Source organism: Brassica napus, unplaced genomic scaffold, assembly GCF_020379485.1.
Source record: "Brassica napus cultivar Da-Ae unplaced genomic scaffold, Da-Ae ScsIHWf_1618;HRSCAF=2232, whole genome shotgun sequence".
Lineage (NCBI taxonomy): Eukaryota > Viridiplantae > Streptophyta > Magnoliopsida > Brassicales > Brassicaceae > Brassica > Brassica napus.
In genome coordinates, this window is record NW_026015034.1 from 24273 (window position 1) to 37500 (window position 13228).

The following is a 13228-nucleotide window of genomic DNA, read 5'->3' on the forward strand; positions in this document are numbered from 1 at the left end:
TAGCTTCTGGCAGAAGAGCATTGGATTCCTTGGGCATGTGGTGTCTGATAAAGGAGTCTCAGTGGATCAAGATAAGATCAAATGTATCCAGGAATGGCCACAGCCAAAGAATGCTACGGAAGTGAGGAGCTTCTTAGGGTTGGCTGGTTATTACCGGAAATATGTCAAGGGGTTCTCGAGCATAGCTCAACCTATGACTAAGCTGACAGGCAAGGACGTGAGGTTCACATGGTCTGAGGAGTGTGCGAAAAGTTTTGCAGCACTCAAGAACATGTTGACTAATGCACCTGTCCTGGTGTTGCCTGAGGCTGATCAGCCTTATGTGGTGTATACGGATGCATCCATAACTGGTCTTGGTTGTGTTTTGACACAACATGGGAAGGTGATAGCCTATGCTTCCCGGCAGTTAAGGAAGCATGAGGGTAACTATCCAACCCATGATTTGGAGATGGCTGCAGTAGTATTTGCATTAAAGATATGGAGATCATATCTTTATGGTGCCAGGGTGCAAATACTCACAGACCATAAGAGTTTGAAGTACATATTCACTCAGCCTGAGTTAAACTTAAGGCAGAGGAGATGGATGGAATTTGTTGCAGATTATGATCTGGACATAGCTTATCATCCTGGGAAAGCTAACCTAGTGGCTGATGCCTTGAGCCGCAGAAGGGCTGAAGTGTCATCTGAGAGGGAGGCGGATGAACTGGAAGGGATGATCAGGTCCTTGAACCTCAATACCTTGGTTGGTTCAGATGAGCCACTGGGATTGGAGGCGGTGAACCAGGCCGATCTCCTGACCAGGATCAGGCAAGCTCAGGGCCTGGATGAAAATCTAAAGAAGGTAGCCGCCAATGACAAGACTGAGTACCAGACAACTGACAATGGTACCATCTTGGTCAATGGTAGGGTCAGTGTTCCTAATGATAAGGAACTCAAAGAAGAGATTATGAGACAGGCTCATAAGTCCAAGTTTTCAGTTCATCCTGGACTGAACAAAATGTATAGGGATCTGAAAAGGTACTACCATTGGGTGAGGATGAAATCTGATGTTGCAGAGTGGGTGGCTAAGTGTCCCACTTGTCAACTGGTGAAGGCAGAACATCAGGTTCCCAGTGGTCTACTTCAGAACCTACCCATACCAGAATGGAAATGGGATCACATCACAATGGACTTTGTGACTGGATTTCCCACGACCAGGAATAAGAAAGATGCGGTATGGGTTGTGGTTGATCGGCTGACCAAGTCGGCTCATTTCCTACCCATCAAGAAAGGGGATGGGGTCGACAGGATAGTGCAAGTGTACCTAGACGAGATAGTGAGGTTGCATGGTGTTCCAGCAAGCATTGTCTCGGACAGGGATCCAAGATTTACATCTTATTTCTGGCAGGCTTTCCAAAAGGCCTTGGGAACCAGAGTGAATATGAGCACATCTTATCATCCTCAAACGGATGGGCAGTCTGAAAGGACAATCCAAACCTTAGAGGATATGCTAAGGGCATGTGTGTTAGACTGGGGAGAGTCTTGGGAAAAACACTTACCTTTAGTGGAGTTTGCTTATAATAACAGCTTCCATACAAGCATTGGTATGTCGCCATATGAGGCTTTGTATGGTAGGCCGTGCAGGACACCCCTATGCTGGACCCAAGTGGGGGAGCGTAGCATGTTGGGACCTGAGATTGTAGAACAGACCACTGAGAAGATCAGGATGGTCAAAGAGAAGATGAAAGAGGCGCAGGACCGCCAAAAGAGCTATGCGGACAAGCGTAGGAAACATCTTGAGTTTGAGGTCAATGACCTGGTGTATCTCAAGATGATTACCTTTAAGGGTAGGACCAGGATTTCTGGACGAAAGAAACTGGACCCTAGGTACTTGGGTCCATTCAGGATCATAGAGAGAGTGGGTGCAGTGGCATACAAGTTGGACTTGCCATCGGCAATGGATGCATACCACAATGTGTTCCATGTATCCCAACTCCGGAAATGCTTGTCTGAACAAGACATTGTCTTGCCTGAGGTTCCTGCTGACCTTGGTAAGGACCTGACTTTGGAAACCTTGCCGGTTCGGATTGTGGATCGGTCAGAGAAAGCTATGAGAAAGAAGACAGTTCCCATGATCAAAGTGGTGTGGGATTACAATGGTAAAGACCTCATCACTTGGGAAACAGAAGCAAAGATGAAAACAATGTATCCGGAGTGGTACCGACAATTTCTTCCTGATGAAACACTTAACATGGATTCGAGGACGAATCCCAAGTTAGTGGGGGAGACTTGTCATGTCCCCGATCCTAGATAGGATCGGCCGGACGGGCCATGGTGCGGGGAGACGCACCAGTCAGGTCATTAGACCTTGAGACAAGCGTATCATGGCCCTGAATGAAGGTTAAGGGCATCAGTCAGCTGAGACTTAACCAGGATACGATGGAAATAAGGGTAAAGGGGCTGGGTGAGTGTTTAGGCAGCTGGACGAGTGTTGGTTTGAGTTCAATCAGCTCGGTTCAGCTGGTAATCAGTTCACCATGATCTGTTCAGCTCACAGGAGCTGGTGGGCTAGCTCAATCAGCTGGGAACAGCTGGGGGTCAGCTCAATCCAGTGAACGGTGCGTTCTGGTTCGGATCAGTGTGGGCGAGTCCGGGACGGTTACTGGGCGAGCCGATGGTCCGGGTGCAGGACGGTTCGACCAAATGGGTCTTAGGCTTGGGATAGGGAGCGGGCAAGCTCCCAGAGTGTGAGCTGAGGCTCAGTGATCGATTTGCCAAAGGAAGAAAAGGGGAGAAACCGCCAAGGGCGGTTATGGGACGGTTATGGGACGGTTTTGGGAAGAAAGGAAGGGATTTTGGTAACTGTTCGCCCAGGCGGTTGGGGACAGTTTAAATCGTCTTCTCTCTCTCATTTCTGATCATTCTGGTCGGTTTTTACTCATTCCACACAGAGAGAAACACAGAGAAAATTCAAGAGAGAAAGAGAGACAGAAACTTTGGATCGGCCGATTTGATCCAAGAGATTGTTCTTGAGTGTTCCTGGTGTGTTTGGGCGTGTGATCAAGAGGATGGATTTGAGACAGAAAGACAAGGAGAAGGCAAAGGAGAAAGAGAAGGAAGTCGCCCCTGGAGACCGAACTCCTAAGGTGAGAGGTGTGGCCAAGAGTAACCGGACAAGGCCGCGGATGATGGCCGTGTGAGCCTGGCCGGTTTGGATCGATTGGCTACTCCTTACTCTGACTTCTTCTACTCTGTTTCTTCTTATATGTTGTGCTTTGGAATGGTTTATGTTGTTACAGGAAAGGATTCATTGATCCTAAGGCCTTGGCCTGATCCAATTCCCATGAAAGTCCCTTGTTCTTGTGTGGGCTGTTCATGGCCGAGATCACTATGATCTGAGCCGATTCTTCTGAATCTGTTTATGGGAATATTTTTCTTCTGAATTATCATGAATTATCATGAATTTTATTTGGTATTTGGATCTCTTTTTAAAGGGGTCAGATTTGACATTTTGATGATTGTTCTTGACTAGATTGGATCCGACCATGCAATGTGATTTGATTCTTGTTTTGTAATCTAACCTTGTGATTGTGTGGTTGTTTGTGTTGGATCCAGGACCAGAAATGGACCGTGGTAAGGGAAAAGCACCATGAGGACCGCGGCCATGGGAAGATGTGTGGTGATTGGGTTGATTCTGAAAATTGTGTGATTATTGTAGCCTATTGTGCAACTTGTGAACTTATGCGATTCTAGTATGTATTCTATTATTTAGGATGATGAATGATGTATGAACCTTGGTTAATATCTATGAAGTATCTATTTTCATTAGTTGATGCTTGATTGTTTAAGTGTGAATGTTGAAACCTCAAAACTCTGAAAAAGACTTAGAATTATTTAACACTTGAACTTGAATATGAAAGATGGAATTGGTTGCATTGTTTGCTGAGGCCGCGGTCTGGTTGGATTGAGGAATCCAGGATCGGGTCCTACAGCAAGGAGGAGAGAGAATCGGCCAATCACCTAGCCGACTTAGTATTAGGATGTTTTCCTTTTCCATGTATTTAGTAGATTTCCTATTACATGTAGGATTAGGATAAGTACTCTTTCCATTTATCTCTATCTTGTAATCCTTATATAAGGAACCCCTTTGATGATTAATAATATACAGAACAATTACACACGAATTCTCTATTGTTCACAACACGTTATCAGCACGATAGTCTCCAGACCCTGAGACAAAACCATAACCTAAAATCCGTCACACATAAACCCTAAATCAGGCGGAACTTCAAATCGATCGATCTCTCTAACCCCGACGAACCAGACGACGAGCCACATATCAAATTGAAGCTCTTGACGAGACGAATCCATCAGCGCAAACCGTTTGTAGATCAGATCTCAGACGCGCCCACACTCTCAGAAACAATACACGGCGCCGACTTAAGTTCTTGGAACCCTAATCCGAGCCAACAAGATTTTTCTATCCAAATTCAAATCTTGTGAAAGATAAGTTATCATACCTCAGTAGTTTGATGATATCTTGTTTAGATTATGATGTTCATGTAATCTAATACCCCTTGTTTTGTTTCATGAGCTGAGAGGAATTGGTGCAAAGATCTAATCCCGACGAACCCTAATTCGTCCTAGCTCGCGTTCCAGCTCGTCAGCATTCGATCAGCTCCAGCCATAAGGCGTTCCTGATCCTAGACGACTTCAGCTTCCTGTTCAGAACAGAGCCAGCTCACGTTCACATCACAGGCAGCTCGAGTTCCCAATCAACCAGCTCGCAAAGGAAGCAACTCGCGACCCGATAGGAGGCAGCGTCCGTCCAGCTCGCGTCCGAGGTTTATCAGCCCATCTTGGAGGTCCGGTTTCTACAATCTGCAAGACAAAGGTAATCCTAATTCTGAGAACATGAAACGAACCTGGTTGTTTTGTAAAGATTGAAACCCTAAAAGATAATCTCTAAAACTGAAAGCCATAGGATAATAGATCAATACCCTATGAGTAAGTCGAAAGCTCTATAAGTTCGATCTAAACCTATAAACGAGATTGATCCATTGATCAATTAAAATCAGAGCCATAAAGGTTTTGAATCTCAAAACAAATCCCCTTGATCAAAGATCAAAGTATTCGAAATCCCCTAAAACCCTAATTAGAAAATCGGTTTTAATTTGAAACTTGAGTATTTTGATTGATCACCTAGAGATGTTATCAGAATTATCTTAAACTCTAAATTCGAATTTAAAGATCCTAAGGCCTTGAAACCGTAAAACGTTAAAAGATTGAAAAGTTTTTGTTAATGAGAGTTAGGTTGCTAGTTTACCTAATAGATATACAACTATGCAATAGGATTGAAAACACTTATATTAAATAATCCCCTATTGTATATGGCCGTATGGCCTAGCATCCGGATGGTTATAGAAACCGGATTGCATAATGATCCAATCCTTAGGATTGATGTATCACATAAATACCGTGAAGCTTAAGGCATCACAATATATGACCGTATGGTCTAGAGAGACATCACACCTGAATGATCATGCGACCTTGTTTGCATATCTCATGAACCGATCTTTAAGATCGCTGTATCACTAATATGGTCGTGTGATCTAAAAACATCACACTGCAAAGCCGTGTAGCTTAGTGTACATCTAAGAGGCCGTGTGGCCTAGCATCCGGATAGTCACATGACCCGGACTGCATCATGATCCGATCCTTAAGATCGTTGTATCACATAGTAATCGTGAAAGTCTAAAGCATTACATTGCAAAGCCGTATGGCCTTATATCCGGATGGATATATAAAACCGGATTATATCATGAACCAATCTCTAAGATTGCTGTATCACACTAAGATGGTCGTGAGCCCTAAGCATCACAAGACATGGCCGTGTGACCTGACTCACACCATGATCGATTGTTTTCATAGATGCATAAGAAATTGTTTGTGGCCGAGCTTGCTATATCATGCGGCTGCATGAGCCACATTGTGAACCGAAATTTTAAATGACAATGTGACTTAGATATCGAAAAGGGACTTGGTGATACAATCACCAAGGACAACAATGAGAATGAATTGGTACAATATTCCATCATCTCATTGAAGGTCTAAAAGATCAGTACATCACTATGGAAAATCCACTAGACTTTTGGAGATGCTTTACAGCATAGAAATTACCACCATAAAACGGTGTTGCTTCCAAAGACTAGAAATGACTGGAAGAATCTAAGATTCTTGGATTACAAAGTCATGGATGAGTACAACTCAGTCTTGTTTAAGACAGTCTCGATGATGAGATTTTGTGGTGAAGTAGTAACCAAGGAAGAGTTACTAGAGAAGTCCTATTCCACATTACATGTGTCGAAAGTCATACTGTAACAACAGTATAGAATAAAAGGCTTCGCCACTTATACTGACCTAATCGCATGACTGCTTCTGGCAGAGACCAAATTTCGATACGACTAGTCTTATTGCTTTATGATTGCAATTGTGTTTTAACCTAAGGATCATTCACGATTTTTATATATAATGGAATTGGTTCTAAGTTTATTGAATCTTGCCTGATCTTACCTGAACATATGAATGTTTTAAAGTATTGCCTAAAGGGCATAAAACCAAGTAAGAAATCGTGAATGGGTATAGTAAGCATAGTAAAGAAACTATGGCTAAAGGCATTTGCCTCAAAGGCATTAATATACACCCAAAAGAATGTATGACCCCTTGAGTTATAATGAATGGTTTCCAAATAGAAACAATGGGCAAGAAAGGAAACAAGTTCCTTCAGTTTTTGAAAGAAAAATCGCCTAAGACCTTATAAGAAAGTGATCGATACTATACCAATGATCTCTACTGATTTAAACTATGCTACAAGATCAGTATGAAGAAAGGCAAGAGATGTGGTGACCATCAAGACATAGCCCACGAAATTACACTATATGGCAAGATAGGATTAGCCATCCTAAAGTTTAAACTTGATGCAAAGAAATTAAAAAGGCACAGAGTTATCCCGTAAAGATCTCACGTTGTGAAACATGTACACATAGGGAAACTCATAAGGCTTAATTATCCCAAGCACCACAACCTTATAGTATGGTCATGAGGGGGAGAGAGGATAAACCCATGATCAATACTACAAGTTCGTGTACTATGGTCTAAAGACCATGTTATATGGCTCGGCCATTACTCGGCCATAAAGGGCCATTACCCGACCATAAGAGAGGCCATGATACAAACGGCCAAACCAAAGAGGCTATCACCTATAAACAGTTTGGCCACGACTTGGCCATGACTTGGCCGTGACTTGTCTGAATAGTGCAGGCTTGGCCGCACACTGTCCATGACTCGGCCAAAGAGGCCGAAGAGACCATGAGAGACAACGGCCTGGCCGCAAAGGCCATAACCGGCCGGAGAGGACATTACCTATAAGAGGTTCGGCCATTACCTATAAGCTTGGGGACATAATGAATATACATGTACAGAATAATAGTATGCATCAGGCCATATAAGTGAGCATAGATATTCCCATCTAAAGAATGAATATGGGTCATTAAAACCAGACATACACCATCTTAATAGATTCTGAAATAAACCACCACATACATATATGTGCCGTCTAAGATGGAACCTCAAAAGAGGATTGGGAATATATGTTGGATAGGAGTATGTGTTGTGAACAATAGGGGAATTCGTGTATCTTTCATTAATCAAAGTGTTCCCTTATATAGGGAATTACAAGATATGGATAAAAGGAAATAGTACATATCCTTATCCTAAAGTAAAAAGGAAAACCTCTTATAGATAAACATGAAGAGAAAAGGAAACTCCTAAATCTAAGGTCGGTCCAATGCTTTGGCCGCCTCTCTCTCTCTCTCTCTTGGACGCGGTCTTGGTCTTGGGCCTGGACGCGGTCCGTTCTTCCTTTACATGGTTACTAGCTATCCACATTGTTCTTAACACTCCCCCTTGGATGCTATAACCATATGGGCTCGTACCATGCACGATGTTGCCTCGTTAAAACCTCTCTAGGAAAACCAAAAACCCAAGGTGGGAAAAATGGAAACCATAGACAGGAAAAAGAGTACAACGCATGATACTCCCCCTGATGAAGGCATCACTGAAGATCCTTCAGCCGGCGCATCCCTATCTGATGAACCAGCTTCCTGTGTGTTGAGGTAGGCAGAGACTTGGTGAAAAGGTCGGCTGAGTTGTCGCTTGATCGAACTTGAACTACTTGAACTTCCTTTGTCTTCTGCAAGTCGTGGGTGAAGAAGAACTTGGGCAGGATGTGCTTGGTCCTGTCTCCCTTGATGTATCCTTCCTTGAGCTGAGCAATGCACGCCGCATTGTCTTCGTAGATGATTGTTGGTTCCTCCTTCTCTTGTCCCACGGCCAGACCACTCTCTCTTAAGACATGGCCGGTCATGTTCCTCAACCAGACAAGCTCACGGCTTGCCTCATACATGGCTATGATCTCGGCATGATTGGATGATGTGGCTACTAAGGACTGCTTGGTAGAACGCCAGCTTATTGCGGCTCCACTATGTGTGAATACATATCCCGTTTGAGATCTAGCCTGGTGTGGGTCAGATAAGTACCCAGCATCTGCATATCCGACCATGTTCTCTCCTGGCCGGTTAGTATAGAACAAACCGAGATCCTTTGTTCCTTGCAGATATCTGAACAGATGTTTCACTCCGTTCCAGTGCCTTAAAGTCGGACAAGAACCAAATCTTGATAGTAAGCTCACGGCAAAGCTTATGTCCGGTCTAGTATGACTAGCCAAGTACATTAAGGCCCCAATGGCACTTAGGTAAGGCACTTCCGGTCCGAGTGCTTCCTCGTCCGGCTTCTTTGGTCCGAATGGGTCCTTCTCAAGGTCTAAGGCCCTCACGACCATAGGACATGGCAAGGGATGAGCCTTGTCCATATAGAATTGCTTGAGTATTTTTTCTGTATAAGTTTCTTGGTGCACAAGGATGCCATTATCTTTATACTCAAACTGTAATCCCAAACAAAACTTAGTCTTCCCTAAGTCTTTCATCTCGAATTCTTTCTTTAGACATTCAACTGTTTGGGAAATCTCTCCAGAGGTTCCTATAATATTCAGGTCGTCCACATAGACAGACATGATCACGTAGCCCTTGCTGTCAAACTTCTTTATGAATATACATGGACTTATTGGATCATTCTTATAACCCTCTTTCACTAGGTACTCGGATAATCTATTGTACCACATTCGACCTGATTGCTTTAAACCATATAAGGCTTTGTTCAACTTTATGCAATGTTGTTCTCGAGAACCTTTCTTGTCTTTGAGCTCAATGCCCTCTGGAACTTTCATATGTATCTCATTATCCAGTGGTCCGTATAGGTATGCAGTTACTACATCCATTAGGCGTAAGTCAATGTTTTCTTTCACTGCCAGACTGAATAGATATCTCAGTGTAGTTGCATCCACCACAGGGGAGTAAGTCTCCTCATAGTCTATTCCAGGTCTTTGGGAGAATCCTTGTGCTACAAGCCGTGCTTTGTATCTCACTACTTCTCCTTTCTCGTTTCTCTTCCTTACAAAGACCCATTTGTATCCCACTGGTTTGACATCTCTTGGTGTCAATGTTATAGGGCCAAAAACGCCTCTCTTTCTCAATGATTGTAACTCCACGTTAATAGCTTCTTTCCACTTGATCCAATCTGATCTTAGCATGCATTCTTGTATGGACGTGGGTTCTAGATCCTCATCTTTATCCATGATCTCAAGTGCTACCTTGTATGCAAATAAATCATCAACGTTGATATCTTTTCTGTTCCATTGTTTTCCAGACATTACATGGTCTATAGAGATCTCTTGGTTGTCCGGCTCTTCTGTCCCGTGAAGCCCAGCGTCCCGGACCTCACTTTGAGGAACGGCCGGATCATCGTGTGTGGCCGGTACGCATGGCTCGACCGTCCTGGTCGGCTCGACCGGTCCATCAATGTCCTGGACGGTTTCTTTTATGCTCTCGGATCCAGCACCTCTCTTGGACTTCCGAGGCTGTTTGTCTTTGGAACCAATCGGTCTACCACGTTTTAAACGTTGCTTAGACTCTGTAGCCACTTGACATTGTCCATCTTGGACGTTCAATCTTATGGGTGCATTACAAGCCGGGTTGTGTGACATTGTTACTCTATTTGGGTCAGCAAATGTATCTGGCAACTTGTTAGCTAGCTCTTGTAGATGTATAATCTTTTGGACTTCTAGATCACACTCTCTAGTCCGAGGATCTTGCCAAGATATTGATGGTCTAAACCATTCTAAATCTTTTGAAATCAACCGGCTGTTATCTCCCCCTAAGGACGGATATTTGGACTCATCAAACTGTGAGTCTTCGTATCTGGCCTTAAACAAATCACCGGTTGTTGGCTCAAGATACTTTATGATACTTGGGGAGTCATATCCTACGTATATTCCCATCCTCCTTTGTGGTCCCATCTTAGTTCTCTGTGGTGGAGCAATTGGAACGTAGACGGCACATCCGAATGTCTTGATGTGGGACACGTCTGGCTCTTGACCCGTGAGTAGTTGGGATGGTGAATATCTATGTTCACTAGATGGCCTGATGCGAATCAGTTCCGTTGCATGTAAAACCGCATGTCCCCATGCTGATACCGGAAGTTGAGACTTCATAAGCAGTGGCCGGGCTATCAGCTGGATCCGTTTAATGAATGATTCGGCCAAGCCGTTCTGTGTATGGACATGTGCCAGGGAGTGCTCTACTCTTACCCCCATGGACATACAGTATTCATTAAACGCTTGGGACGTGAATTCACCAGCATTGTCTAGACGTATAGTCTTAAGAGGGAAATCTGGAAAGTGTGCTCTCAGCCTTATCATTTGGGCAAGCAGCCGTGCAAAGGCTAGGTTCCTAGTGGATAGTAGGCAGACATGTGACCATCTGGTCGATGCATCAATGAGGACCATGAAGTATCTAAACGTCCCACAAGGTGGGTGTATTGGTCCACATATGTCTCCTTGAATCCTTTCCAGAAAGTTTAAGGTTTCTTTGTGAACCTTAGCTGGTGATGGCCTGATTATGAGTTTCCCTTGTGCACATGCTGCACATGTGAGATTTCGTGGGATAACTCCTTTGAACGTGTGCCCTTGTGAATTCATCATCAGCTTTCGCATCATTCCTGTTCCGGGATGGCCAAGCCGGTTATGCCATAAAGTGAATAGCTCGGAGGCATTGGCCTCGATCATACTGATCCTTGCATAGTACAGACCAGTGGTCATTGCGGGCATTGTCTCTAGGATCTTTTTATTGCCTTTGGTTATCAAGGTTATGTTAAGGAATTCTTTGTTTCCTTCTTCCCATGTTTCAAGGTGAAAACCGTTTAATCTTATATCCTTGAAACTCAATAAGCTTCTTCTAGAGCTTGGGGAATACAAGGCGGTTTTGATCTCTAGGTGAGTGCCCTTAGGCATCATCACGTAGGCTTGGCCGTGACCTTCAATCAGGCTAGCCTCACCCGCAATGGTGTGTACCTTTGCACTTTGCATTGTGAGATTTATAAAGTACCTTTTGTCTCTAAGTATTGTGTGACTTGTGCCACTATCCACCACAAGTACACTCATCTCATCATTCATTCTATAAATAAAATAAACTTTAGAGACTTCATAAGATGTTTAAAACTCTTCTTATTAAAAATTCCATTACATAAAATAAAAACACCAAATCAAAACATAAAGCAATAAGACAATGTGATTCGAAAACTAGTCCTTGAGACAATCGGATGTCTCAAAATCCATTAGGTCATCTTGGTTATCCTTGTCGGATTCATTGTCAGCATCATACCCATATCCCTTGTCCTCATGGACGTTTTCTTGGATCATGTTTGCCTCCGGGTTCTTGTTCTTGATGCTCTCTTGGTAGAGGTCGCACAAGTGTTTCGGAGTTCTACAATTCTTTGCCCAATGATTGTCACTCCCGCATCTATGGCATAGAGACTTGTTGGACGTGTAAGATGGTTTGGATATGCCACCTCGTCCGCGGCCGTAGCTGCCTCGACCCCGGCCGTAATTGGAACCACGACCACGGTTATTGTGGTTTCCTTTCCGGCCAGTTGAGTAGCCATCTCGGCCGTTTGAGTTGTCACGTCCACGCCTCTTGAATCCACCACGGCTATTGCCGTATGGTTTCTTGTTGTCTTGGACGTAATAGGTTTCATTGGGAGGATCTTTCTTCTCGACCTCATGGGCTTCGGGTAGTGGTGCTGTCCCGGCGGTCTAACCCCGTTACTCTTTAGTAGGAGTTCATTGTTTGCCTCGGCCAGGAGTAGACATGAGATCAGATCAGTATATGTGGCAAAGCCCTTTGTCCTGTATTGCTCTTGCAACACAGAATTCGAGTGGTTGAAAGTTGTATAGGTCTTTTCAAGCATCATGCTATCGGTTACCTCTTCACCACACAGCTTTAGTATTGAGACAATCTTGAATAGAGCTGAATTGTAATCATCCACTGACTTATAGTCTAAGAATCTTAGATGCATCCAATCATGCCTTGCTTTTGGAAGCAACACCATCCTGTGGTGATCATATCTATTCTTTAAAGCCATCCAAAGATCTAGTGGATTCTCGATTGTCATGTACTGATCTTTAAGACCATCAATGAGATGATGTCGCATAAGGCCTAAGGCTCTGTATCGGTTCTTTTCATTCTCATTGTTGTCTTCGATGATAGTATCACCGAGTCCTTTGGACTTTAGACTAATCCTTGTGTCTAGTGCCCACTGCAGGTAATTGTCTCCGGAGAGATTGAGGGGTGCATAGTCTTTGTTTGCTATTTTCGACATCTGAATCACATCATCATGTAAGGTATTAGGTTCACAATGTGATTCACGTGGCCGCAGGATATAAGCAAGCTCGGCCACAACACGTCTTATGCATTTATGGTATTCAAACAATTCTAATCGACCATGGTGCTATCAATCATGAACCACACGGTTCTATAGGCTTTCTAACAACCTAAACTCGTATGATCTATATGCTGGTCGATCTTGTTTTAATTAATTATGAATGCAATACAATATTCGGATTCATGTAAAGCAATCTACCTTATCTTACTTCTTTTTATAACACCTAGGGTTTCCAATCTTTGAATTCTTATCAACCTTATGTTAAGGTTTCAAGGCCTTAAGTATTTTGTGTTCTTAGTTAGATTATTTCAAGAAGAACAATCTAACTTTCCTAAACTTCAAAAATAAGCAAGAA

At 43.5% G+C, this 13228-nt stretch overlaps 1 protein-coding gene across 1 annotated transcript; it reads right to left on the reverse strand.

Annotated features, from left to right (window-relative positions):
* Nucleotides 1–11929: 11929 nt before the first annotated feature.
* Nucleotides 11930–12810, reverse strand: LOC125598057 (the record flags this gene model as incomplete). The annotated part of the gene is made up of 3 exons (XM_048772427.1): nt 12608–12810; nt 12415–12541; nt 11930–12244 (listed from the first exon to the last, which is right to left on the reverse strand). Coding segments are annotated over exons 1-3 (645 nt in total), but the record flags the coding sequence as incomplete, so codon positions are not given.
* Between the last annotated feature and the right edge of the window lie 418 nt (nt 12811–13228).